This window comes from Megascapheus bottae, chromosome 26 (genome assembly GCF_031878675.1).
Source record: "Megascapheus bottae isolate mThoBot1 chromosome 26, mThoBot2.hap1, whole genome shotgun sequence".
Taxonomy (NCBI): Eukaryota; Metazoa; Chordata; class Mammalia; order Rodentia; family Geomyidae; genus Megascapheus; species Megascapheus bottae.
Window position 1 is genome coordinate 9,823,303 of NC_143534.1, and position 27,934 is coordinate 9,851,236.

The 27,934-nt window shown below is 41.4% G+C and overlaps 1 protein-coding gene across 3 annotated transcripts; it reads left to right on the forward strand.

Moving 5' to 3' along the window:
- The first annotated feature begins 440 nt into the window (after window positions 1-440).
- Window positions 441-26,665, forward strand: Dhtkd1 (dehydrogenase E1 and transketolase domain containing 1). 3 transcript variants are annotated; one of them, XM_090318896.1, is made up of 17 exons: window positions 441-705; window positions 5,303-5,458; window positions 6,765-6,976; window positions 7,640-7,834; window positions 9,927-10,196; window positions 11,296-11,467; window positions 12,465-12,663; window positions 13,501-13,813; window positions 15,166-15,250; window positions 16,338-16,477; window positions 18,786-18,936; window positions 20,352-20,458; window positions 22,188-22,352; window positions 23,484-23,566; window positions 24,354-24,523; window positions 25,900-25,985; window positions 26,381-26,665. In XM_090318896.1, the coding sequence occupies exons 1-17, from the start codon at window positions 549-551 to the stop codon at window positions 26,480-26,482; spliced, it is 2,763 nt and encodes a 920-aa protein (XP_090175022.1). In that variant the 5' UTR covers window positions 441-548; the 3' UTR covers window positions 26,483-26,665. The 3 variants fall into 3 exon arrangements, with proteins under 3 accessions (XP_090175022.1, XP_090175023.1, XP_090175024.1); XM_090318897.1 differs by lacking the exon at window positions 25,900-25,985; XM_090318898.1 differs by lacking the exons at window positions 25,900-25,985; window positions 26,381-26,665 and having other exon boundaries at window positions 23,484-23,602; window positions 24,354-24,437.
- The last annotated feature ends 1,269 nt before the right edge of the window (window positions 26,666-27,934 follow it).

Sequence of the window (27,934 nt, forward strand, 5' to 3'; positions counted from 1 at the left end):
TAATTGGGAGATGAGTTTCTCGAACTTTCCTGCCCAGGCTGGTTTGGAACTGCAATCCTCAAATCTCAGCCTCCTGAATAGGATTACAGACGTGAGCATGGCCAACTTGGTGATAGAATATTTTGCTTTTTCTTCTTCTTCTCAATATCCTTTATGTGTCCCTTGTGTTCTGTTGTGTTCTGGGGCTTTCTGAGCTTGATGGGCGAGACACTCCTCGTGGCACGGAAATGCCCAGTTTTGCACAGGAAAGTCTGGACGGTGCTGTGGCAGGCTCTCATCCCAGTACAAGTCCAGGTAGACTTTGGCCCCAGGGAACCGCTCGATCTTGGGCGTGGCTTCGTCTCCAGGATCACAGCTCCTGATTGGCTCCTAGAAGCAGAGCCCAGAGCCAATGAGGCGCGGGGGCGTTGTCTCGTGGGCGGAGCTTCGGGCCTGGCGGGGCTGTGGGCCTGAGGTGGCCTGGCGCGTTCGGCCGCTACCTCAGCTCATTCCGGAGACCTCCGGCTCTTCCCGCAGCCCAGGCGCTCGGGTACTGGACGAGGCCGGACATGGCCTTGGCCATCGCGGTCGCAGCACGAAGGATCCTCCTCCAGTCGCGTCCGCTGTTCCCGAGGCGCGGCTACCAGACGGAGAGGGGAGTCTATGGCTACCCGCCCAAGAAGGCCGAGAGCCGCGAGCCCCGGGGCGGCCCGGCGCGGCCCACAGGTCGGGGTGGGCCCGGGTGTGGGGGAGAAGCGGGAACTCTGGGGCGCTGGGGTGCCGTGAGAGAACGGTTGTTGGGGGACAGGTCTGCGAAACAGACTTGGGGTCCTGGGGTCGGGGGGCTCAGCCTTGGTTCCACTCTCAGGCTCGAGCCTTCCCAGCTGGGTCCTGGTTTGGGGAGGATTTCTCTTCTCTACCCCTCGTCCATGACCTCGGGGGTGTGTGGGGGTGTGGGGTGGGCCCAGAGTCTGCCCCCAGACCCCACGTGTGCGTGGGCTTGTCGGGGAGCCAGCGTGCGGCTCCTGGGGAGAGGGAGGAGCTGGATTCCTGGTCTTAGACGACGCTTTTAGTTCCAGTTTTTATTCTGGTTTTAGTGGTATTGCAGGCGTGTTTCTTGCGCACGTGTGAAAAGACCACGGGTTTTGCCCATTCCCTCCACTCTGGCATCCTGGCACCCCTTAAGGGCTTCACTCAAGGCTGTCACCCTGCCCTGCGTTTTAACTGTGAGGGGGAAAGTTTTTCTAATATCATTCATTCTTATCAACATGAATCTCCATTTATCTTCTTCCTCTAACTGCTGTTCTCACCCCCTCCAGACCCACCGCCCAGGGATGAATTCATGCCTTTGACATGCAAAATTATGTAGGCTCTTCATCCCTCCCGAATAGAGGATAAATACAAACGGAGTGTGAGATTTTGCAGCTTTGAAGGGACAAAGAGTAGATCATTGTGGAAGATTCTGTTCAGCATGTCAGCACCTGACCTTTGAATGTTGTATCACACTCCGGATGTAACTTCAGTATTTTATCCTTTCTTCACCTTAGGGGTCATCTAAAAAGAAATCTATTTTCTCTCTGTGTGCAGTGGGGTTCCGTAGGGATGGCATTTTGGCTAACCTAGGTTGTAAATCCTGTTTGGGTAAGGTATATTTTACTTTTCAAATTTCACTGGAATTGGAAATTGGACTTAGGGCTTTTTCTACCATTGAGCGACTCTCCTTCAGTTTCCTGGGACTTGTATAATTTTGCTTTCTAGCCCTAACCCTAACACTAAACCTCACTCTTAAATATGCATTAATAGTGTTCCATTCCCTTTCCTCCAGACTGAGGTGAAGTTTGGAAATGTTTCTCTCTCTCTCTCCCTCCCTCCCTCCCACCCTCCCTCCCTCCCTCCCACCCTCCCTCCCTCCCTCCCTCTCTCTCTCTCTCTCTCTCTCTCTCTCTCTCTCTCTCTCTCTCTCTCTCTCTCTCTCTCTCTCATAAAGGAAGGTTTTGGGAGGGAAGAGTAAAACCAATTCTGGAGACATTTTTTCCCCCTAGAAACAGTTATTTCTGTCATAGTTGCAAAATCCAACTTAAGGAATTGTGTTGGGGAGGGTAATAACTTAGTTTTATGTTTTAAAAAATAATTTGAGGGGCTGGGAGTTTGGCCTAGTGGTAGAGTGCTTGCTTAGCGTGCACGAAGACCCGGGTTCAATTTCCTGGAACCACATACATAGAAAAAGTCGGAAGTGGTGCTGTGGCTCAAGTGGTAGAGCTCTAGCCTTGAGAAAGCCCAACGACAGTACTAACGCCCCAAAATCAAGCCCTAGGACTGGCAAAACAAAACAAAAAATTTTTTGAGTAAGATTTAGAGGCTAATGGAGTAACATTTCCAAATTTACCACTACATGTAGATATATGGCAACTTTTTCTTCCTGCATCTGAAAATTCATGTTTCAGAACTATTTTTGTAAATCATCCTACTAAGCTATGTGGAAGAAAGGAGAAAAAATATATACATACATATAAATATATACATATAAATATATATCTATATATGTGACCTAAGACGCATTGTTTTGTCCAAACTTGATCAATATCTACACATGATTGCAATGCAGATATGTGTATGTATGTGTGTGGGGGGGGGGGAAAGGGATGTATACTGAGTGCTTGGACTCCAGACTTCCATCCTTATCTTTGTTGAATGGGTAACTCCAACATTGTATTTCTTACTAAGAAGTAGAAATAAGCAAGCCAGCGTGGTGGCTCATGTCTGTAATCCTAGCTACACAGGAGGCTGGGATCTGAGGATCAAGGGCACAAAGGACCTGAGACTTTTTTTTTTAAATTGTAATGTATAGAGGGGTTACAGTTACATTCACCAGCTAGTAGGTGTATTACTTCTCACACATTGATACTCCTCATGTTTTTGTTCCTATTTCCCTCCTCCCACCCCCTGCCAATCATCTTGTTATCCCCCTTCCCTTTCCTATTTCAAATAAATAAATGAATAATAAATAAACGTACATACAATATGCCAGAGGAACTATGAGACTCTTACCTCCGGTGGCTCACTTTTGCCTGTAATCCTAGCTATTCAAGAGGTTGAGCTCTGAGGATTGTGCTTCAAAGCCAGTCTAGACAGTAAAGACAGAGAGACTCATCTCCAATTAATCACTAGAAAATGGGAAGTGGGACTGTGGCTCAAGGGGTAGGGTGGTAGCCTTGAGCTAAAGAGCTCATGGACAACACCTAGGCCCAAGAGTAGGGAAATACCTTGAGCTGAAGAGCTCAAGGACAGGACCCAGGCCCATAAAAAAGAAAGAAAGAAAGAAAAAGAAATAGGCTTCCTTCTCTGCAGTTCACTTGTGACATTTAGTATGTTTGAATTTTGCCCATACAATCAGGAGAGTAAGCCCTTTATGTATGAGGCAACGTACCACTATTACATTTTGTGCAGATAATGGTTTTCATAGCTTTTCCTTAAATTCTATGTAAGCATGTTTATGGTTAATCTGGTAACTAAAATATGAAGCAGTATGGTGAGGCCAAGAGTGGCTTTAATTTTTTTTTTCATGATGTGTGCTAATTGTCATGAAAGGTACCATCTTGGTATCTTGGTATTGATAAGTCAGTGTTAGGAATGATGTAGATTACTTTTTTTGTAATGGCAGGCAAAGAAAACAAAAGGACAGTGAATATGGACACATCAAAAGTCACACAGTGCTGAAATCCCAGCACTGGGGGGGGGGGGGGGACCAAATGCAGGAGGATTGCAAGTTCAAGGTCAGCCTGAGTTACATAGCAAGACTATATCTCAACAAATGACTAAATAAAGAAGAAAACAACAAAAATAAGTTGGTGGCTGAGCCGGTGGTGGAGCCCAGACCTTGGGAGGCTGAGGCAGGAGAATATCAAGGATGAGGCCAGTCTGGGCTTCAGAGTGAAGTGAGAAGGGTTATACTTAGGTTATGGAGCCTCCTTGCTCTTCTTTGCTCTTCATTGACCTCTTTTTCTGTGTATTTTTATCTTGGTTAGAATTGGTGCCTGCAAAGGATGACCATATAAGGCTTCACTTGTTTTCAGATTTAGAGGAAATACTGAATTTGCCTATGGAGGTCTTTTGCATGATAACAATTTCACAGGTTCTACTTTGACCCATGAGGAATACTTTTTGTGGCTAACTGTTGATGATGGGTTATACTCTCACCTCTGTAAATCTCAGTTGCCAATTAAATTTCATTCCTTCATTTATTTGATGGTACTGGGACTTGAAATTAGGTTTTCAGGCTTCCTTGCTAGGTGTTCTACCACATAAGCCAATCTACCAGCCATTTTTGCTTTAGTTACTTTTTTAGAGACTGTCTAGTACCTGGGGCTAGCCTTGGAATTACAACTCTCCTACTTCTGCCTCTGGTATATCTGGGATTCCAGGTGTGAGCTTTTATACTTGCTCATATTTATTTATTTTGGTTTTAGGGATTAAGTTAAGGGTCTGGTACATTGATTTTGGAATTTTATTTATTTATTTTTGCCAGTGTTGGGGCTTGAACTCAGAGCCTGAGCACTGTTCTTGGGCTTTCTCAAGGCTAGAGCTCTTTCACTTGAACCACAGCATCATTTCCAGCTTTTTGTATGTATGTGATAGAATCGAACCCAGGTCTTCGTGCATGCTAGGCAAGCCCTCTACCACTAGGTCAAACTCCTGGCCCCAGGGAATTTAATTTTAAAAATTACAATTTATAATGGAGTTGAGCTTAGGAGTGGTATACCCCAAATGGAGGAGTTGGGGTCTCCATTATAAAGAAGACAAAACTATATGCCAGTATATACTGAGTCCATCAAGAGATTGAAGAAAATTCGACCTATGGGAATCCAAATTATCTCCAATTAACCACCAAAAAGTCTGAAGTGGAGCTGTGGCTGAACTGGTAGTGTGCTAACCTTGAGCAAAAAAAAAAAAAAAAAAAAAGAACACAAAATCTCAGGGATAGTGCCCAGACTCTATGTTCAAATCCAAGGACTGGCAAAAAAATTACTTTCCATTTTTTATTATACACATAAATTTATGTCTAAAGTTATTTTTACAAGTCTGTAATAATTTCCCTATTTGCTTTTCTGGGGTTTTTTTGATGGATGGTAACTATCATAAGATATAAGGAAGTAAAAGTTACCTGAATTCTGACAGAATTTAGTGTTGAAAACCACTGGCAGATGTGTTGAGTAGAAATAATGTGTTTATAATGTGGAAGGCTGCAGTGTGAGCTTCAGAAAGTTGGTTTTTGTGATTTGTGGGCATCTCCTTAGTTACACTGTTTTGTTTTCCTCTTATCTAGTTGATCATGGCCTTTCCAGATTGGTAACAGCATATTGTGAGCATGGTCACAAAGCTGCCCAGATCAACCCTCTTGTCACTGGACAAGCCCTGCCGGACAATGTGCCTGAAATCCAAGACCTTGTGGAGATGCTGCAGGGACCCTTCACCACCACAGGTGAGGCAATAGGTGTTGGGAGCCAGAGTGGAATCAAACTGTACCTTGATTTGCATCAGACAATGGCTTTATTGTCTTATTGTTTTCTGGCCTTATTCTGTTTAAATGACCTGAGATTTACCATATGAATGTAACACCTGGAAGTTCCCTGGGTCTCAAGGAGGGAAGAAGCTGGAGTGAAAAATAAACGCAGCAGTCTTTACCTGGACTGCGGACATCCCGGACCCGGTGTGTCTGTCTCTCTTCTATTTTTTCCCAGTCCTTGCCCCCTATTTCAGGAACCCCAATCTGTGAACCCTGGTTTGCTGCCGGCTGGCCCCGGCAAATAGGAGGGAGTTCAGTGAAGGAGAGCTGCCCACCCACATAGGAGGGGTTCTTTTCAATGTCTGTGAAGAACTTGGATGCTTGAATTGCTAAGGCTTCTACTGGATATGAGGAGAAGGGAAGGACACAGTTGTCTTCAGGGAAGAGTGGCCTGGAGGTGCTAGAATGCTCTTAAGAAAGAGCCTACATGTCCGGGAGTTTGGCCTAGTGGCAGAGTGCTTGCCTAGCATGCACAGACCTGGGTTTAATTCCTCAGTACCACATACATGGAAAAAGGCAAAAGTGGTGCTGTGTAGTTCAAGTAGAGTTCTAGCCTTGAGAAAGCCCAAGGACAGTGTGCCCAGGCCCTGATGTTCAAGCCCCAGAACTGGCTAAAAAAAAAAAAAAAAAAAAAAAAAAGAAAGAAAGAAAGAAAAAAGAAAAGGCCTACTTCATCTACTTCATTCATGCCGGTGGCTCATACCTGAAATCCTAGCTTTTCAGGAGGCTGAGATCTGAGGTTCCTGGTTCAAAGCCAAGCCCAGGCAGGAAAGTCCATGAGACTCTTATCTCTAATAAACTACCAAAAAGCCACAAGTGTAGTGGTGGCTCAAATGGTAGAGTACTAGTCTTGAGCAAAAGAATCTCAGGGACAGTATCTTGGCCCCGAGTTTCAGCCCCAAAGAAAGCTGTTTTTATTTTTCTAGTCTTAATATATCATAGTCATTGACCATATTTTTAATTTTATCTTCAAAATAATCTAAATAGGGCTGGTGTTAGAGCTCAGTGATAGAGTACTTGATAATGGTGTGAGGCCTTGGGTTCATTTTCTCACAAAAAGAAAAAAAATCTGAATAAATATTGATTGCAACTTAGTTTATCAATATCAAAGTGAATTGAATTAGTGAATTGCTGTGAATTGAATTAGTTTTTTGGGTATATTCCAGAATTAACTTTCTGCATGGTTAATGATTGTTATGTTCCCTTTGATTCTGTTTCTTAGGATTATTGAACATGGGCAAGGAAGAAGCTTCTCTGGAGGAAGTATTAGCCTATTTGAACCAGATCTTCTGTGGGCCAATTTCTATTGAAACGGCCCAACTTCAGAGCCAGGAGGAGAAAGACTGGTTTGCTAGGCGGTTTGAGGAGCTAAAAAAGGAGCCATTTACCACAGAAGAGCGAAAACATCTATCAAAACTAATGCTAGAATCTCAGGTAAGAAAGTAGCAGCTTCTTTCAATAGAATAGGTCAGCTCTCTCTTCCTGAAATGATAATTACTATTGAAGAGAGAATTTATAGCACTGACTGAACTTGTTTCAACTTGCCCCCATTGCTTCAACATAGCAGACAATACAACAGACATCACTTTATTCTAAGTAGCAACATAGTAAGACTCCCAGACATTTAAGCAAAGTATTTTTATGTATTTATACATTTACTTTATAAAAGACAACAAAGGCTTTGAGCACTTCTCTTTGTCTTCTAGCATGGAAGAGGCTCTGGATATAAATTAATGGAATAGAACCTCTAAAAGGAGTGTGATCAGGATTCAGGCATAATTGGATAGTGACCTTGTTTAATAAGATTAAATAGTACTAGAGAACCCTCTACTAAGACACTAAGAGCAACACAGAGATCTTAAACCTAGTCCCTAGTCTAGGACACATATCTAACAGGGTTCTTCTCTGAATAAATTAATTTCTAGTTCCTACTATATCCTTGGCAGAGCTGTATCCTTGAGTTACTTATGTTTCCCTGGGGTCTATAGGGACTAGGCCCACCTCTGGCCACTGGAGTATTGTGGATCTTCTTATAACACACATAACTCATCTGTCTTTCATCTGAGCAGCTAATACGTTTGACTTGACTTTCCACAGGAGTTTGATCACTTTCTGGCCACCAAGTTTGCCACAGTGAAGCGCTATGGAGGTGAAGGGGCTGAAAGTATGATGGGCTTTTTCCATGAATTGCTGAAAATGTCAGCCTATGGCGGGATAACTGATGTCATTATTGGGATGCCCCATCGAGGGAGGCTGAATTTATTGACAGGCCTTCTGCAGTTGCCTCCAGAGGTGAGGTGGTTTTTTCCCTCATACTATGCAGTGTACTGAATGAAACACAATAACACTGTGGTAGTCATTGCTCTTAGAAAGCCAAGTAAGCATCTGAGCAGTGGTCTAGGTCATGAATGAGCCAAACTTAATGCTGGCAGCTAGAAGTGGTATTCAGTACTTGGGTTGAGTTAAATGTATGTTTTTGTAAGGACTCTTTCTCTTCTCAGGGAGGTTAAAGGATGATTTAAACAGAGCTGAATTTTATCCTTCAACAATGTCTTTTTCATTTGATACCCATTGTTAAACCAAACATAAAAGCTATGCAATTTTATACAATTTTGCCTAGCAAAAAGTCCTGGATTCATTTATTTTCAAAGTTTATAGGTATTAGATTATAATAGAATTAACACATTATTATCTCAGTGACCACCACAGTGAGTACTCTTGGTATTCCTTTCTCGTCCAACTCAGCTGCTTCTACATTGCTCAAACGATCCGAAATCAAGAATGAAGACTGTTATGTCAAGGAACCATCAGAGAGATCTGAACTTGAATAAGAATTTTATCCTTTATGCATGGATGAATTTCAGGACCAATTTGTAGGCCAGGATATTAAAAATAATTGTAACTGTTAAAGATTTGTCAAAGTTAAACAGTGAACCAGAACTCAGGGAACAATGTATTAGTCTTCAGACCTTTAGAAAATACATGTGGTGTTAGTTGATTATAGTGGTGTGCTCTGATAGTTTCTGATACTGGTGAGACTATGACTAGAGAGGGTTTGAACTCAGGAATTCAAGGCCAGAGTGGGTAATATAGCAAGATCTTGTCATTTAAATACATTTCTCACATCTCAGTTGTTTTGATGTTAAGATTAAAAATCAGATTGTTAATAATTTTTTTTTGCCAGTCCTGAGGCTTGAACTCAGGCCACTGTCCCTGAGCTTCTTTTGCTCAAGGCTAGCACTCTATTGCTTGAATCACAGCGCCACTTCCAGTTTTTGCTGTGTATGTGGTACTTGAGGAATCAATCTCAGGGCTTCATTCATCCTAAGTAAGCACTCTACCACTACGCCAGATAATGGGTGCATTACTTTTTGAACCTTGATACCCCTTCCCATGCTTTTCTCTTATTTTCCCTCTTCCCACCCTCTCCCCTAAGTCAGGTTTTTAAAGGCTAGTACCTTATTTTAGTTACTCAGGCAACTGAGCCCTGCAGAACCGCAGCTTAAAGCTAGCTTAGGCAGAGAAATCCATGAGACTCTATCTCCAGTTAATTAGAAAATCCTAATGGAGGTGTGGCTCAAGTGTTCCAGCTGTGAGCAAAGCCAAATAAGCATAAAGACCTGTATTTAAGCCCAGTACCAGCACACATCACACATCACACACACACACACACACACACACACACACACTAGTAATTGAGTCAAGATAGAATAAACTAAAAAGACTGACAAATATAGACATACTTAAGTAGGTACAGAAATTCTTAAACCAAAAAGATCACTCAGGTAAAAACATTCTTTCAAGATGAAGACATTACAAGAACATACATACTCTTATATTGTATATGGATCAACTAGAAGTTGTTGAAAACGAGAAAGTTCTAGGAATTCTAGCAGTTTGGATAATTTAGAATGTAAGTGTGTTTGGTAAATGTCTTAGTTTTGGATCCAACTTTGTCACTTACTAGAGAAGGACTTTTGAGAATGTATTTTCAAAATGGTTTATATATCTGTGTCATAAAGACAAAAAAATGAAGTTGAAGCTGATTTACCAAGAACTCTTTCCAGACTTGCATGGTATAATCTTTAGATATATAGATATACAGAGTCCTATTAGCAAATATATACAAGCAGGCATATTTTTAATAAGTATTTTTCTAATTAAAATCTGGTTGCTGTTTTCCAAGTTAAGGTTCTTCTTAAAAGGTTAGCACTACATTTGATTCTATTGATCACCAAATAATTCTGAACCACACACGGATAATGCATATTTATAATAATTATAAATATATTTACATAATATTTACTTTTAGTGTATTTAAACTAGTCACGGTTTCTGTAATCCATTGTGATAAAAATGTATCATTTTTGTTTGTTTCCAATAGCTGATGTTCCGTAAAATGCAAGGCTTAAGTGAGTTTCCAGAAAATGTCTCAGCCATTGGAGATGTTCTGTCTCACCTGACATCGTCTGTTGACCTGGACTTTGGTGCCCACCGTCCCCTCCACGTGACAATGCTGCCGAACCCCTCACATCTAGAAGCTGTTAACCCCGTGGCTGTGGGGAAAGCTCGTGGCAGACAGCAGTCTCGACAGGACGGGGACTACTCTCCTGATGGTTCTGCTCAGCCTGGAGACAAAGTCATTTGCTTACAGGTACTTGTGGCTTCAGAAAGTGAGGCCAGACATTGGGAAAACCAGGGAGAGAAAATGTCGGGGTTAAATAGATCTGGAGATAATCAAGAGGAAAGTAAGATAACATTTTGGGAAAAGATGATTTCTACAGTCGTTTTAAACTTTTTCTTCTAAGATCTTCAACCCCATCATTATTTATTTTAGATATGAAAAGACAAAACATTCTCCTTCTTTACCAAATTATCTACCAGAGTTTGTGATGATACTCGATCTAGCAGGCTTGGAATGTTCTGAAGGATAGCACGTGGTAGATATTCTCTCACAGCATTTTGTTTTTTCTTTAAACTCTCCTTCCACTTGCATGTGACATTCTCTTCTCCTCTACCTTCTTGTGTTTGTCATGTTCACGATGGCACAGTGAGGATTAGATGAAGGGAACAAGTATTGTCTCATTTCCTGGGCAAGGTGATTAGAGAGAGGGACAGTCCAAGTGGTGTCTCCTCCACTGGTTTTACAGATACTACGGTGTTTGCCCCATGGACAAGTGGCACGGGGCAGGGATGGGTTAATTGATGGTGGTGGAAGTGGAAAGATCGGAAGGACCATTTTTTTTTTTTTTGCCAGTCCTGGGCTTGAGCTCAGGGCCTGAGCACTGTCCTTGGACTTTCTCAAGGCTAGAGCCCTACCACTTGAGTCTCAGCACCACTTCCAGCTTTTTTCTATGTATGTGGTACCGAGGAATCGAACCTGGGTCTTCATGCATGCTAGGCAAGCACTTTAACCACTAGGCCAAACTCCTGGCCTGGAAGGACCATTTTTGAAAGTTGTCTTGAACATCAGTCTGACCAATCAGTCCAGGGATTCGTGTAACGTGCATACTTTGAGGAGAACAAGGGAGTAGCGAGAAAGCACTTGCTTATATTCCTATTAGTATTTTTTCATATATTTTTATTGTAATTAATAGAAAGGTTACATTATATTCACCAGATTCCTATCAGTATTTTACCAAAAAAACCTCTTATTTTCATTTCTCAAAGTTCATTTTATTCTATTAGTATTTTACAGCAGTTTAATCTAAAAACCTAAACTTCTTATTTTTGTCCTCCTCCTCATGTTTTAGGTCCATGGTGATGCTTCTTTCTGTGGTCAAGGGATTGTTCTTGAGACATTTACACTATCTAACCTCCCACATTTCAGAATTGGTGGGAGTATCCATTTGATTGTCAATAACCAACTGGGTTACACCACCCCTGCAGAAAGAGGAAGGTCTTCTTTATACAGTAGTGATATTGGTATGTAACATGGCAGAATTGATGTTGGCTGTTCTAAAGAACAAGGAATTTCTAGAGAAACTTTCAGGTCATTGAGAAAAGCAATTGCTCCCATATTAAAATCTGGGTCAGACATGGTCAGTAGTCACTGAGCTACCAAGTTAGCATTCTTACAGTCTGAATGTGATATTTACTACTACCTACTACGATTATTACTTTATTATTCTTATTTTATGATTTGGGGGATCAAACCCTGGACTTCATGCAAGCTATACAAGTGCTCTACCACTAACTTTGCTTCCATCCCTGAGTATGCTCTTGAAATCCAAGGAAATGATAAAGTTTAAAGTATCCAGTCTCAAATTCCTTAAGCAGCCCTTTCTGGTAGAAACCAGATAAAAACACTGTATAATACCAGAGAATTATCTCTAGAATATTCAAGCTTGGAATGCCCAAGAGCTTAGTGAAAAAGATTATGTTCAATTCTAAGATTTGTGAGATAGCCTACTGAGAAGTAAAATGTGAATGAAGAGTCAAAATCAGCGTGGTGGCGCTCTGGGCTGGGGCGGGGGGGGGGGGGGGTGATGGTGGTGGTGGTGTTGAATTCACAGCCTGGGTACTATCCCTGAAGATTTTGTTCAAGGCTACCTTTCTGCCACTTTAGCCACAGCTCCATTTCTGGTAAATATGTGTTTGGAAAAATCCATTTGAGCCATAATGTGAGTCACCAGTGCTTTGCCACTGGGCTGCATCCCAGTTGTATTATGAAGCTTTAACACTATTAGGTCATATATTGTTGACATTTCACTAAGAGGCAGAACTAAACTCAGATTTATAACTTTACCAAGATTATGCAATATGTGATAGAGCTGGGGCTTGTCAGCTGGGCTTGATTCTTATCAACCAAACCAAACTTCTGAGTACAAATGCTGTCTACCTGTTCAGGCAGTATGTCTTGGTAGAAAGGCTCATATCATCCCAAGTTCACTGACTTTCATCTGTGTACTTCCTTCTTCAGGGAAGCTTGTAGGCTGTGCCATCATTCATGTCAATGGAGACAGGCCAGAGGAAGTAGTCCGGGCCACACGACTAGCTTTTGAATATCAGCGCCAATTCCGGAAAGATGTGATTATTGATTTGTTATGCTACAGACAGTGGGGCCACAATGAACTGGATGAGCCCTTCTTCACCAACCCAGTCATGTACAAAATCATCAGGTACCTTTATTCGGTATGCTTTCTGGCATACATAATACTTGCATTTACTTGTTTATTATGTAAACAAACTTGCTTATTTGCAGTATTAGGATTGAAGTCAGGATTGATCCACTGATCAATACCCCCAAACCCTATTATTTTTTAATAGATCCTCTCAAGTAGGGGAGCAATTCTCTTGGTTTCCTTAGTTATATTCTGAGGCAGTCCTGAGCAAACGGGGATGGTCACCATATAGGTCTCAGGAGCACTCACATATTTTTCAGATTCCATGTGTGCTCATTGAATAGGCAGTGGGCAACTTAGCAACTCACTCAGCAGTTGGGAAGACTTGGGCAAAGCCTTACTTGATGCTCCTTAGTATGGTGCTGGTCAGATCAGGAATAGGACTTTTGATTCCCTTCTATACTCAAAAACATGGACCTGCTTTGAGCCTTGGTAAGAAACAAATGAATGTTTCATAGTGGTTATATGTAAGCCAGTAAGTGGCTATTTGAGCATTTGAAATGTGATCAGTGCTGATGGACATGTGCTGGAAGTATAATACATGTGCCCGATTTCAAAGACTTAGCATGTAAAAATGGAAAGATTAAATAGCTCAATAATACTTTTTATACCAGATATTGAATGACAATTTGGGGTTATATTGGCTAAGATACACTTTAAAATCCCATAATAAGATAGACAACATTTTTCAAACACTGCCTCTGTCTAGTTCCTAAGTGCCTTTTAATGGCTATAACGTCTTTCAATTCCTTTGACAATGATTGTCTCTGCTTCTCTTAGAACTGAACAACCAGATAGCTTCCCACATCCCCCCACACCTTTTCTTTCTGACAGGGCCAGAAAAAGCATCCCAGACACATATGCAGAGCACCTCATTGCCAGTGGGCTCATGACCCAGGAAGAGGTGTCTGAAATCAAAGCTTCCTACTATGCCAAGTTAAATGGTCACTTAACCAACATGGTCCACTACCAGCCTCCTGCCCCCTACCTGCAGGCCCACTGGCAGGGCTTGGTTCAGCCGGAAGGATGCATCACTACCTGGGACACAGGTGTGCCCCTTGACCTCTTGGGGTTTATTGGCATGAAGTCTGTGGAGGTCCCGAAGGAACTGCAGGTGCATACTCACCTTCTAAAGATGTATGTCCAGGTAAGCCAATACATAAGAATCCAGTCTTTTCAGTGGCTAATCTCTTTGACAATTATTTATTTTTAGTTTCTAGGAACTAAAACTCAGTGTTATTTTGGTGCTGAGAGTCGATTAATTTACATTTTCCTTACTTTTAATTTTTCCTTTAGGCATTAATTAATTATTTATTCCTGTTTAATCGATCATATGTACCCAGAAGACCTGCTCATTGTAAGAAAAATACAGATTTTTTTTTTCCCCAATTAATGTGGAAAACGAGTGTCAAGAGTGTGGCCTAGTGGTAGAGTGCTTGCCTAGCATGTAGGAAGTCCTGTGTTCAATTTCCCAGTACCACATACATAGAAAAAGCTGGAAGTGGTGCTGTGGCTCACGTGATAGAGCATTAGCCTTGAGAAAGTTCAAGGACAGTGCCCAGGCCCTGAGATCAAGCCCTGGGATTATCCAAAACAAACAAACAAAAACCCAGAACCTGAAAAAAACCTGTTTATAGCTGGATGCTGGTGGCTTATGTCTGTAAATTCTAGCAATTTAGGAAGCTTCTGAGGATTGCCGTTCAAAGCCAGCCAGGCAGGAAAGTCTGTTAGAGTTGAATGTCTGATTAACCACTTAAAAATCAGAAAAGGAACTGTAGCTCAAAGTGGTAGAGTGCTAACCTTGAGCAAAAGCAAAACAAAACAAAAGCTCAGGGACAATGCTCAGGCCCTGAGTTCAAGCTCCATGAACATTCAAAAAATAAAACCTGTTTATAGGGCTGGAACTCAGAGCGTAAGAACTGCCCATGAGCTTTTTGCTTAAAGTTACCATTCTACCACTTTAGCCACAGCTCCACTTTCTTGTTTATAATTGTTTTCATACTTTGATGTATGTCTGTACTGTTTTTATTTGACATGTTTTTGTTATCTTGATTGCACTAAGATACAAAAATACATATATAAAAGTATATCGGGGCAGGCATGGTGGCGCATGCTTGTAATCCTAGCTACTCAGGAGGCTCATGGTTCAAAGCCAGCTCAGAACGTGAGACGTTTATCTCCAATTAATTACTAGAAAACAAGGAGTGTGGTTGTGGCTCAGGGGTAGGGTTGTAGCCTTGAGCTGAAGAACTAAGGGAAAGCACCCAGGCCCAGAGTAGAATGCTTGCCTGGTATGCACCAAGACCCAGGTTTGATTCTTTGGTTACCACATACATAGAAAGAGCCAGAAATGGTGCTCTGGCTCGAGGGGTAGAGCCTTAGCCTTGAGAAAGCCCAAGGACAGCGCTCAGGCCCTGAGTTCAAGCCCCAGGGCTGGCAAAAAAAAAAAAAGTATGTGGACTATTAGAAATTTCTTTTTCCTTCCTCTCATGTTTACAGTCTAGAATGGAGAAAGTAATGAATGGAACAAATTTAGACTGGGCCACAGCAGAAACTCTTGCATTGGGCTCCCTACTTGTTCAAGGTAAGACATTTCTGTTTAGCTTCACTGCTGAAGAGAACACTCTAAATGTTATTTGTTATGTATAACCTATGTGATTTCCTAAATCACAACTGCCTCATGTTGTTTCCATTGAATAAGACATGTTCAAAAACATGCTTCCTGAAAATATTACCTAATTAAAGCACAAGTCATGTGTTAAGCATTTATTAGAGTGTAGATGATAGAATAGTTATACCTAGAAACTTGAGGCTCATTATTGGATGCCTGTAATCCTAGCTATGCAGGAGGCTGAGATCTGAGGATTGTGATTCAAAGCCAGCCCAGGCACTAAAAAGTTGGTGAGACGCTTATTTCCAGTTAAACACCAGAAAACCAGAAGTGGCATTGATGCTCAAGGGGTAGGGCTGTACCCTTGAGCTGAAGAGCTCAAGGACAATGCCCAGGCTCAAAGTTCAAGTCCCAAGACAGACCAAAAAAAAGAAAAAAGATACTTTTCTCTAAAAATTGTACATCAAGTAATAGCTCTTCATTCTTAAACATTTTCACTTAAACAATATATTTTATTTATGTATTTATTTATATTTGTCGTGAATTCAGGTCTGTCCCTGAGCTTTTCTGCTCCAGGCTGTCACTCTACCACTTGGAGCCATAGTTATGCTTCCAGTTTTCTGGTGGTTAATTGTAGATAAAAGTCTGATTTTCCTGCCTGAGCTGGCGTTGAATTGTGTTCCTAAGATCTCAGCCTCCTGAGTAGGTAGGATTATAGGCATGAGCCACTGGCACTGGCTTAGACTTTTGAATATAGGACAGATCAATTTTAATATGGAGAATATATCATTCTAAGAAAAATCTCAGAATAATCCAATGTACAAGAATTCAGGTAACCCAGCATGGTGTCACACCCCTAGAGTCCCAGCTACTCAGGAGGCTGAAGCAGGAGAATTATATGAATTCTGGAGGCCAATTCAAGGCCAACCTGAGTAATATAGTGAGCTTCTGTCTCAAAAACAAAAAGAATTCAGGGTTATTATTATTATTATTATCTAGGCTATCATGAGTACCTTGGTTTATTGTTTGCTTATTTTTCTTTTGTACTTGCTTACCTAAGGTTTTAATGTCCGCCTGAGTGGCCAGGATGTTGGCCGTGGAACTTTTAGTCAGAGGCATGCGATGGTGGTTTGCCAGGAGACCGACAATACCTACATTCCTCTGAACCACATGGATCCTAACCAGAAGGGATTTTTGGAGGTAGTATGTTTCAATATATTATTATAAAACCCAGCTGCTAGTTATTATACATAGAGTTTTTAAAGCAATCAAAACCAGATGTTGGTAACTTTTGCTTGATTTTTTTTTTAAGCTGTAATTTCCAGTTTTCTGGTGGATAATTGGAGATAAGAGTCTCACAGACTTTAGTGTCTAGGCTGGCTTTGAACTGCGATCCTCAGATCTCAGCCTCCTCAGTAGCTAGATAGAATTCCAGGCGTGAGCCTGGCTTGCTTACTTCTTCCTTCCTTTCTTTCTGTCTTCCTTTCTTCCTTCCTTCCTTCCTTCCTCCCTCCCTCCCTCCCTCCCTCCCTCCCTCCCTCCCTCCCTCCCTCTCTCCTCTCTCTCTCTCTCTCTCTCTCTCTCTCTCTCTCTCTCTCTCTCTCTCTCTCTCTCTCTCTCTCTTTCTTTCTTCTTCTTTTTTTTTGTCAGTCATGGGGCTTGAACTCTGGGCCTGGGTGCTTTTCCTGAGTCTCTTTCTTTCTTCCTGTGCTGGTACTGGAACTTGAACTCCGAGCCTAGTTGCTTTGAGTAAGAAAAGAGATAAGGAAAAAGAGGTGAAAACAGGCAGAGATGTATGTCAAGTGGATTGTCCAAACTCTATTTACAGCACCTATACCAGGCTAAGAAATATGCTAGTCTTTTTTTCTTTTTAATTAGCATATAGATTATAACTAATTAGAATAGAGGTCAGAAAGATAAATTATGCATAACCTCCCATGCTAATAGGTAACCAACCTATTACTATCTTTATTTGTCATCTTTGAGGTTTTGGTTTTTTTTAAATTGCTAGTCCTGGGCTTGAGCTCAGGGCCTGAGCACTGTCCTTGGACTTTCTCAAGGCTAGAGTTCTACCACTTGAGCCTCAGTATCACTTCCAGTTTTTTTTCTATGTATGTGGTACTAAGGAATCAAACCCGGGCCTTTGTGCATGCTAGGCAAGCAATTTATCACTAGGCCAAACTCCCAACCCGTCTTCGAGTTTTTATTACATTTTTTTTCTTTTCTTTTCTTTTCTTTTTTTTTTAACCAGACCTGGAGTTTGAATTCAGGTCCTGAGAACTGTCCTTGGGCTTTCTCAAAGCTACAGCTTTACCACTTAAGCCATTTAGGCAAACAATCAACCATTAGGCTATACTCCCCACACTTTTTTTCTTGTGCTCTTAGTTGGATATGGAAGGAGGTAATGGCTACATAGTTTTTAGACTCAAGGTCTGGCTCAAGCAGTAGGACACCTGCCTAACAAACACGAAGCCTTGAGTTCATAGTGCTGCTAGGCATGGTAGCCCATGCCTGTAGTCTTATCTACTCAGGAAGCTGAAATCTGAGATCTGAGCCAGCCAAGGCAGAAAATTCTATGAGAGTCCATCTTTAAAAGTCTAGCTGAAGGCACCAGGGAGTTTGGCCTAGTGGTAGAGTGCTTGCCTAGCATGCATGAAGACCTGGGTTCAATTCCTCTGTGCCACATACATAGAAAAAAGCTAGAAGTGGTGCTGTGACTCAAGTGGTAGAGCTCCAGCCTTGAGAAAAAAGTCCCAAGGACAGTGCTCAGTGTGAGTTCAAGCCTCACAACTAGCAAAAAAAAAAAGTCTAGCTGAAGGCCTTGCTCAAGTGGGTAGAGACCCAGCTTAGTGGATATATTTTTTAAAAGTTGGGTATGTAATGTAAACCTTTTCTCATTTGGAATCATTTGAGAGCAAGTTGCTAATACGATGCCCTATGATATATATTTCCTGTGTCTCCCAATTCACCATCAAAACCAGGAAATGTTTCTCAAACATATTTCTATTTTACTGTGGTGTCTCTTTAACCATCTCAGAGATTAATTTTCTATCCTGCTTCTTAAATCCTAACATCATGACTGTTTTGATTCGCCATGCTAACAGAATGTTAGAAAAAATGGATTCTAATTGAAGGTAGGCCTTTTGCTATAATTTTTTCATCTTTGTTTTATGACTTTTAAGAATTTTTCATTTCTGGGAAATGGAAACAAGAGTTTTTTAAATTTAATTTTTGTTTTCTTTTGCTGTTGTTGGTCTGTTTTGAGTTTTTTTGGTGAGTTTTTCCTTGCTTTTATTTTGGGTGGGGGTCTTGTTTATTTATTTGTCTTTGGTGGGGGATAAAGCAGAAATGGAGTGACAAAGGATGAACAAATGCAGGCATGATACTCATTAGAACTATGTTGAAAAGGAACTATGCAGCTTTGCAACTATGAACTATGCTGCACCTCTGCTGGTTTCTGTCAGATGACCCACTGCATTTCACTGTTTGGTTCTCTGTCTTCTAATAGGTCAGCAACAGCCCCCTGTCAGAAGAGGCTGTCCTGGGGTTTGAGTATGGGATGAGCATTGAAAGTCCAAAGTTATTGCCCCTCTGGGAGGCACAGTTTGGCGATTTCTTCAATGGAGCCCAGATCATCTTTGACACGTTCATCTCTGGAGGTTGGTGTCAGTATGTGGCCGGTGTAATGGATCCATATCCCCAGCCTCATGGGGACAAATGGATGATAAGGGGCCATTGCTGCTTCTCAGATTTCTTCTCCAGAGTTTGGGAAATTGTCCCTGATGTCCACAGGCATATGACAGCCATCAGACAGTGGAAGTGGCTGCTGGGAAGAGCAGGAGGACTCTGTGTCACTGTGTGACTAGACAGACCACCCTTCCCTCTAGTCTCCTGGGGAAGGTGGTTGGATGAAGTGTGACTGCCTTCTCCAAGGCTGCATAAGTTCCATGTCTACTGGGGTGTATTGAGTACTGTGGGTGGCCCATGTAAAAAGTAGACAGTGGTAACAGAATGATGCTCTGCAAAAAAAACAAAAGCAAAACCAAAAAAAAATGAATAGGTACAAAGGAGAAATATAAGTCTCTCACTAGACCCTGTTTTATGGAGATACCCACTATTTATATCCATATATTATATGAATATTTGACTCAGTTTTTTAAATAATTTTTTTTGCCAGTCCTGGAGCTTGAACTCAGGGCCTGAGCACTGTCCTTGGGTTTTCTCAAGATTAGTGTTCTATCACTTGAGCCATAGCACCACTTCCAGCTTTTTATGTGTATGTGGTACTGAGGAATGGAACCTGGGTCTTTGTGCATGCTAGGCAAGCACTCCACCACTAGGCTAAACTCCCAGCCTACAGTTGTGTTTTTTTTGTAAGTTGTGAGAAACAAAAGTATCATCACCAACTGTTTGTCTCTGTGTGGTGCGTGCGTGCGTGTGTGCACATGCATGTGTGCACACACCCCCAATATTGGGGCTTGAATTCAGGGCCTTGTGGCCCTCATGCTCTCATTTAGCTGTTTTGCTCATGGGTGGCGCTTTACCACTTGAGCCATGCTTCCACTTCTGGCCTTTTGTTGGAGATAAGAGTCTTACATATTTGTCTACCCATGCTGGTTTTGAACTGTGGTTTTCAGATCTCAGCTAGGATTATAGGCCTGAATCACTAGTGTCCAGCAAATTTTTCTTTTTGGATGTGCCAGCATTGGAGCGTAAACCCAGGGCCTTATGATCTGCTTAGCTTTCATGTTCCTGGCTGGTGCTTTACTACTTGAGCCAGGCCTCCAGTCTTCCTATTAACTTCTAAAGTTGTGATGGATTTAGTGGTGCCTATTGTCCAAGCTGGGACATTGGCCTCTGAGTTTGTCTTCTACTTGCTAAAGCTCAAGGTAGTCATTATTGTAGATTTTCAAATGAATATTCCCTTCAGGTGTGGTGTGATGTGTTAGAGAAATACACGCCATAAACAGTTGTGGGGGCTTAGCCAGCAAACATTAGTTTCATTCACCAAGATCTGTCAGATTGTTTTGTTCTGTTTCCTAGAGATTTTACTTCCCATCTCATGCTTTCCCAGGAGAGGCCAAGTGGCTCCTGCAGAGTGGCCTTGTCATCCTACTTCCACATGGCTATGATGGGGCAGGCCCGGACCACTCATCTTGTCGAATAGAGCGGTTCTTGCAGGTATGTTGTAGGCAAACTACCTCCCATAGATAATGTCCCATGCACCTTGAACTGTGAGACATTGTAATACTGAAATAGATTAAATGCAAATTCAATATTCCCTGGAAACATAATGCCTCAGATATAGTATCTGTTTTATGGCAATTTAAAATGATTTCAGGATCAGTATGTAGCTCGGTGAGAGAACATTGGGTTTGCTTCTGTGAGACTCTGGAATGAATATTCCCAGATGGCCAAAAGCAGTGGTTTCTATATCAGAATGACCATAAGAATACCTTATGTTGCTTTCTGTAAACTGATTCAGATACAGGGACAACTCCATATCAGATGCTGAGGAATGAGTCCTAAGAATCTGTATTTTTATCCTAAATTAATACTTAATCATTAGTATTATAATTGTAAATGCATGTTTATATGGCTTATTATCACCATTGAATCTGCTTTCCCTGTGATTATCTCAAGTCCTTTGTTTATAGCACTAGTTTTATTTTTAGTCCTGCAAAAAAGGAGTCTGCTGTTATATAAGCACTCGCTTATTTCATCTGCTTTCATTGTGTGAAGCTCTCCATTGGTGCCATTTACAGTATTTTTAGTCCTGTATGTTCTGTTCTTGATGTTTTTGGTTTATTAGGTCTGTACCGGTAGATGTGGTGTCTTAACTTTGTTTTCTTAGCATTGTATTTCCTTTCTGGCTGGTTTGGTGTGTTTTCTTGAGAACTCTCTGTCCTTGGTATGTTATGTTACTTTCCTTTTTCCTCTTATGTAAAATTAATGTGTTGTGTATGTATAGTGTTGCTATGTTACTTTAGTGTCTCTTGTCTTTGGTTATTTACAGCAACTCTGCAAAGAACCTCTTTGAGGTTGCTCCAATAGAATGTGGGTCATTCCTTACCTACACTGCCCAGTTGCGACCAATTTAACCTTCTTAGAACAACAGTTCTAAGTGTTCAAAGGCTAGGGGTGATAGTAACAGAAGAACTCCACTTGACTGATGGCTATTGCCAAATTTGGCTTTCTCTAATAACTAGTTCCATACAAGGGTCCACTGTCCTCCCCATCAGAGGTGGACTTACTTCCAAGAACCTCCATCAGTTAGGCTCTACTGGGGGTTCTACTCCAGAAGGTGGTGTTTGTTCTTCCTCCGTAGGTTCCCTATTCAAGCCTTAGTTCAAGCTGGAGGGAACTGTAGGGACCCTCCCCTCTGGATGTTGTCAGCTTGTTTTTTGTTCCCTGCATTGCATCTGGAGTCGTTGAGTAAGGAACCATTACATTCTCTCAGCTTTTTTTTTTTTGCCAGTCCTGGGGCTTGACCTCAGAGCCTGAGCACTCTCCCTGAGCTTCTTTTGCTCAAGGCTAGTACTCTACCACTTGAGTCACAGTACTACTTCTGGCTTTTTCTGTTTATGTGAAAACTGAGGAATGGAACCCAGGGCTTCTTGTGTGCTAGGCAAGCACTCTACCACTAGCCACATTCCCAGCCAACCAGAATTTTCTGACACATAATTTTCCTTGCTCTAGACTTTTTAGTCTTGTTTTCTTCAGCTGCTTTTATTTTGCTTTTGTCTTTAAATTGCACACATAAGCCAGGTGCTGATGACTTATACCTGTAATCCTAGCTACTCAGGAGAGACATACCTTTTATTACTTGAGATTACATGGCTTTCCCTTTGGCTAGCATATTATGTTCCTGATTGCAATGGATGATCTGCCCATTTTATTTTCCTCCCAGATGTGTGACAGTACAGAAGAGGGGGTGGATGGAGACATGGTGAATATGTTTGTGGTAAACCCGACCACGCCTGCACAGTATTTCCACCTGCTTAGGAGACAGATGATCCGGAACTTCAGGAAACCCCTCATTGTGGCTTCTCCCAAGATGTTGCTCAGGTTCCCTGTAAGTGGCAAAAGCTGGTTTATAAGACTGTCTCTTTTTGTCACTTTCTTATTCATTTTTCTGTTTTCTGCACCTAATAATACTTCTAAATTACTGAAAAATCTTTGTAGCTTGAGTTGACTTGACAACTTTCATTATTTTAAAACCTAGCTTTCCATTTCCACTGTAATGGACATGAATAGCAAATATACTGCTATTCTAATCTGAGGGAATAAAAAATTAGAAAAAAATTGAAATCTAAATGGTATAAGAACTCCTTCCTTTCTTTTTTCTTTTCTTTCCTTTCCTTAACTTTCCTTTTTCTTTCCCTCCCTCCCTTCCTCTCTCTTCCTCTTTCTCTCTTCTCCCTCTCCCTTTCTGTCTGTTTGCCTCTCTCTCTCTCTTTCTTTCTTTCTTTCTTTCTTTCTTTCTTTCTTTCTTTCTTTCTTTCTTTCTTTCTTTCTTTCTTTCTTTCTTTCTCCCTCGCTCTCACTCTTTTATTTTTCCTGGTAATGAGGCTTGAACTCAGGACCCCACACTCTTTCTTGGCTTTTTCACTCATAATTTTCACCTCCAGCTCCCAAAACATAAGTTCCACAAGATAGTTTCAATTCCCAAAATTTAACATGCATTTTTTGGTGTGTGGGTCATGGGGCTTGAACTTGGTCTGGGTGCTGTCCCTGAGCTCTTCAGCTCAAGGCTACCACCCTACCCTTGAGCCAAGCCCCACTTCCCACTTTCTAGAGGTTAATTGGAGATAAGAGTCTCAGATCCTTTAGTGCCTAGGCTGGCTTTGAACCTTGATCCTCAGATCTCAGCCTCCTGAGTAGCTAGGATTACAGGCATGAGCCACTGCACTCAGCTTTAACATGCATTTTTCTTGATAATGAAATTGTGTTATTAGACTGAAACTTTAATATTAAAATTTTATTGTGGCACCTTTCTTGTGGTATAGACAAAAGGCACCCACATCATTTCTGTCTAGCATACACAGAACTGACATTTTTGGGTAAAGATTCTGTGTTTATAGGTATATGTGCTTACTTGAAGGGCTAAGCTAGAATTTTTGTGCTATTTTGTAAAATTCCTTATAAATTAAAGCTTCTGCTCTTTTCCTTTGCTTGATACACATGTGGCTTTACTCTTTCTCAGGCAGCTGTGTCAACTCTTCAAGAAATGGCACCAGGAACAATATTTAAACCAGTCATCGGTGATTCATCTGTGGACCCAAATAAGTAATCTGATGTGTTTCTCTGTTTTCATACTCTGAGGTAGAAGTTTAATTACTGGGAAAGTTCATGTTAAGTGACCCCAAACTAATCCTGATATAAATTTGTGTGTGTGTGTGTGTGTGTGTGTGTGTGTGTGTGTGTGTGATGGTGATGATGGTAGTGGTGTTGGTGTTTGTTGCTGGAAATTGAGTCCAGTGCTTCACTATTGCTAGTCAAGGGCTCTATTGTTGATCTATCTTCCCAGCTCTCCTCCTGATATATTTTGTTATGTCAAGTGCAGGGGCAGTGCAGAGTTTGTAGGAAAGTGTGAACTTCAGAGGCAAACCTTGCTAAAGGAGTATTGCCACATGACTGAGTCCAGTAATAGATCCCACCCCACTCCCCCACATCCCAGCTTCATCAAGGAGGCATTGAAATCTAGACTTTTTTCAGACATGATTCTTTTCTTTTTTGGTGGGTCTTGGGCTTGAACTTGGTCTGGGCACTGTCTCTGAGCTCTTAAAGCTCAAGGCTACCTCCTTACCCTTGGGCCTGGGCACTGTCCCTGAGCTCTTTAGCTCAAGGTCAAGGCTACCACCCTACCCTTGAGCCAAGCCCCATTTCCCATTTTCTAGAAGTTAATTGGAGATAAGAGTCTCAGGTCCTTTTGTGCCTGGGCTGGCTTTGTACCTTGATCCTCAGATCTCAGTCTCCTGAGTAGCCAGGAGGCGAGAGCCTCCAGGCCTGGCTCAGACATGATTCTTACGGATACTTCCCCCTCACTCCACTGCTCTTTTTCTCTCCCTGACAGTGTTAAGACCCTTGTATTCTGCTGTGGCAAACATTTCTATGCTCTGCTAAAGCATCGTGAATCTTTAGGGGCCAAGAAGCATGACTTTGCCATCATCCGTGTAGAGGAACTCTGCCCTTTCCCGCTGGACTCATTATGGCAAGAGATGAATAAATACAAACACGTGAAAGGTAAAAAGATTTTATTGCAGATGTCAGTGACTCATGTTTGTAATCCTACTTACTCAGGAGGTGTGAATCTGAGGATTGTGGTTCAAAGCTAGCCTGGGCAAATATATATCTGACAGGATTATCTAGAATGTTAAAAGTTCTTGAAACTCTTTTGTAAGAAATAGTCCAGCTTTTAAAAATACGTAAAACCTTTGGAGCAACAGCACTTTTCCAGTGAACTGGAGGGCAGATAAGCAAAGAAATGCTCAGTGTTGCTAATGATAGGAAAATAAAAATTGAGCTCATTAGGTGGCCACACCTCTATCAGAATGACTAAAATAAAAGCAAAAGGAAGTGCCAGACTAATGATATCAAGCATAAAGCAGCCAGAGCCTCACTCACTGTGGAAATACAAGTTGCTTGCTGTAGCTGCTCCAGAAGGCAGCTTCCCACCATGTTAAATATCTAGTGACTCCACTATTTACCCAAGAGAAATGATGTCACATTCATAGAAAAATCTGTTTGTAAATGTTTATAGCAGCTTTATTTGTAATTGCCCAAGCTGAAAACAACCAGAATTTTTGTCAAGGGCTTGAATGAATAAACAATTTACTTGTAGCAATAAATTATCTAAAAAACAATTAAGAAGGGACTGGGAGTTTGGCCTAGTGGTAGAGTGCTTTCCTAGCATGCACGAAAACCAGGGCTCAATTCTTTGGTACCACATACATAGAAAAAGCTGGAAGTGGTACCATGGCCGAAGTGGTAGAGAACTAGCCTTGAGGAAAGACCCAGGACAGTGCCTAGGCCCTGAGTTCAAACACTACTACCATCAAAAACAAAAACAAAAATAAGAGAAAAAGACTGAACTACTTTAGGGGCAGGTACTGGGGCTAGAACTCATATGCATATGTTAGGAAACATTGAGTTAACCATCTCCAGCCCCAGAAGTAAACTATGATATACTTTTGAAAATACAGATGAGTCACATAAATATCATTTACTTATTCAATGAAGCCAGGTCCAAAATACGACATCGATTATGATTGCATTTCTATGGTATTCTGGAAAAGGCAAGACTATGGGCATAGAAGAGCTCTGCAGTTGCCTATGCTCAAGGTTTGGAGGGACTTCAAGAATACAGCAATGGGAAGTGGACCTGTGACTCAACTGGTAGAGCACTAGCCTTGAGCTGAAGAGCTCAGGGACAGTGACCAGGCCCAGAGTTCAAGCCCCACAGCTGACGACAAAAAAAAAAATGAATGCAACAATGCTTGGTATCATGATTGTGGCGGTAGAGGCAGAGGTATGTATTTGTCAAAAAACAAAAACAAACGTATATAGATAACCACATATTTGAGTATCTATGTTTCTCTCCCACACTTTTTTTTAAATAGATTTTATTTGGAGTCAAGAGGAACCTCAGAACATGGGCCCCTGGTGTTTTGTTTCCCCAAGGTTTGAAAAGCAACTGGCCTGCAAGGTGCTAACTTTTTGTTTCACGGAGTATTCATTTGTATGTGTATATGTGTATGTATGTGGTCTTTCTCTTAGAATAAGAGCAAATAGGATTCTGCTCTGAGTCTAATTTCTTTCTCTCTCTTCTTTTTTCTTTTCTTTTTTTTGCCAATCCTGGGGCCTGGACTCAGGGCCTGAGCATTGACCTTGGGCATTCTTCAAGGTTAGCGCTCTACCACTTGAGCCACAGCACCACCAGGGAATATTTATTCCCCTCTAATCTATTGTACATAACTCACTACTCCAAAGATGGAATACATAAAAGCTAAGAGAAATTTAATATACCTCCTTGGTGGAGCCAGGTAGATATACCTGATATAGTCACAATGTCAATTCATTTCTTCTTTGCTCCAATGACAGCTCTGCCTTGTGAGCCGCCCCCCCCTGCCAGCACCTGCGGTGGGGATTGGTACTGTGCACCTGCAGCAGCACGAAGATGTCCTCACCAAGACCTTTGCTTGATGATGTCCTTTGAAGAAACATGATTTCCTGTTAACAGATACCTAGAGAAAGAGAAACCTGCTTCCTCTACTTTACCCCCTTTCCCCTAGATAATGTGAAAAGCTTGTGCTCCTCCAAAGTGCTAGACCAAGTCATATAGTGAAATCTGGAATATGTGAGATAAACAGGGAAATGGATTATAAATACTTGAGTCAGATTTGTACATTTTGTCCTTAGCATTACATTTCTCCAATTCAACTGAATGAGTTAGAGAATTAGGTCATTAGTTTAATGTTTTCAGACTCCATTGTAATTAAAAAATATGTATATATAAAACCAAGGAAAGTTCTTTAGCCAAAATTTAGAACTACATCTAGGCAGCCTCAAAACAGTCTCTTTGATTTGCTTGTGCATACCACTTTATCTTCATACCATTTTTATCTTCCTTAAAGTTTTTTATTGGTATTTTTGTTTTTTGTTACCTCACAGCCACTATACAAAATATTCTGCCAAATTCCAGCCAGATTTGATCATTTCAGCTAGTCACTGGTGGCTTGTGGCTATAATCCTAGCTACTCAAGAGGCTGAGACTTAGAGGATTGTGGTTTGAGGCCAGGAAAGTCCATGAGATTTCATATTCAATTAACTAGCAAAGTTCTAGGCTGGAGGCAAGACTCAAGTAGTATATCATCAACTACAAGCAAGCATAAGGGCCTGAGTTCAAGCCTCAGTACCAACACAGATGCAAAAAACCAGATCATTCCTGCTTTATGTTCTTCAAGGTTTATCTAATCTTCTTAAAACCTGAGTCTGTTAAATATGAATTTCTAAGTATATGATTTTCTAGTATTGTATTTTTTTCCAGTCCTGGGCCTTGAACTCAGGGCCTGGGCACTGTCCTTGGGCTTTTTCAAGGCTACAGCTTTACCACTTGAGGCACAGCACCATTTCTGGATTTTTTCTATGTATGTGGTACTGAGGAATCGAACCCAGGTCTTTGTGCATGCTAGGCAAGCACTCCTACCACTAGGCTAAACTTCCAGCCCCCTAGCATTGTATTTTTAAATTGAGGAGTTTTATTCTGACATTGATCTGTGGTATGCTTTTCCATAATCCCCCCTCCAATTGTTCCTCAGTGATGTTTTGTGAATCTTATTAACAGATTTTGGTGTGTGATACAGGGATTTCAGCTCCTAATCGGTTTGTCTCTTAGAGTCCTAGTTGTAATATGATATTTATTTATGGTATTTAAAGAGTATTTTAATATTGACCAAGGTGCCTTCTCAATGTCAAGTGCTTGAGGATTTCTTAGAGATCACCACTGAGTTACTTCATTTGAAATCAAACTAAGGGCTGGTGTGACTCAAGTGGTGAAGTATTTGCCTAGCATGCATGTGGCCCTGGATTCAATCCCCAGTACTACAAAAAAGAAACAAAATCTATCACTGAAAGCATATAAGAATAAACAGAACT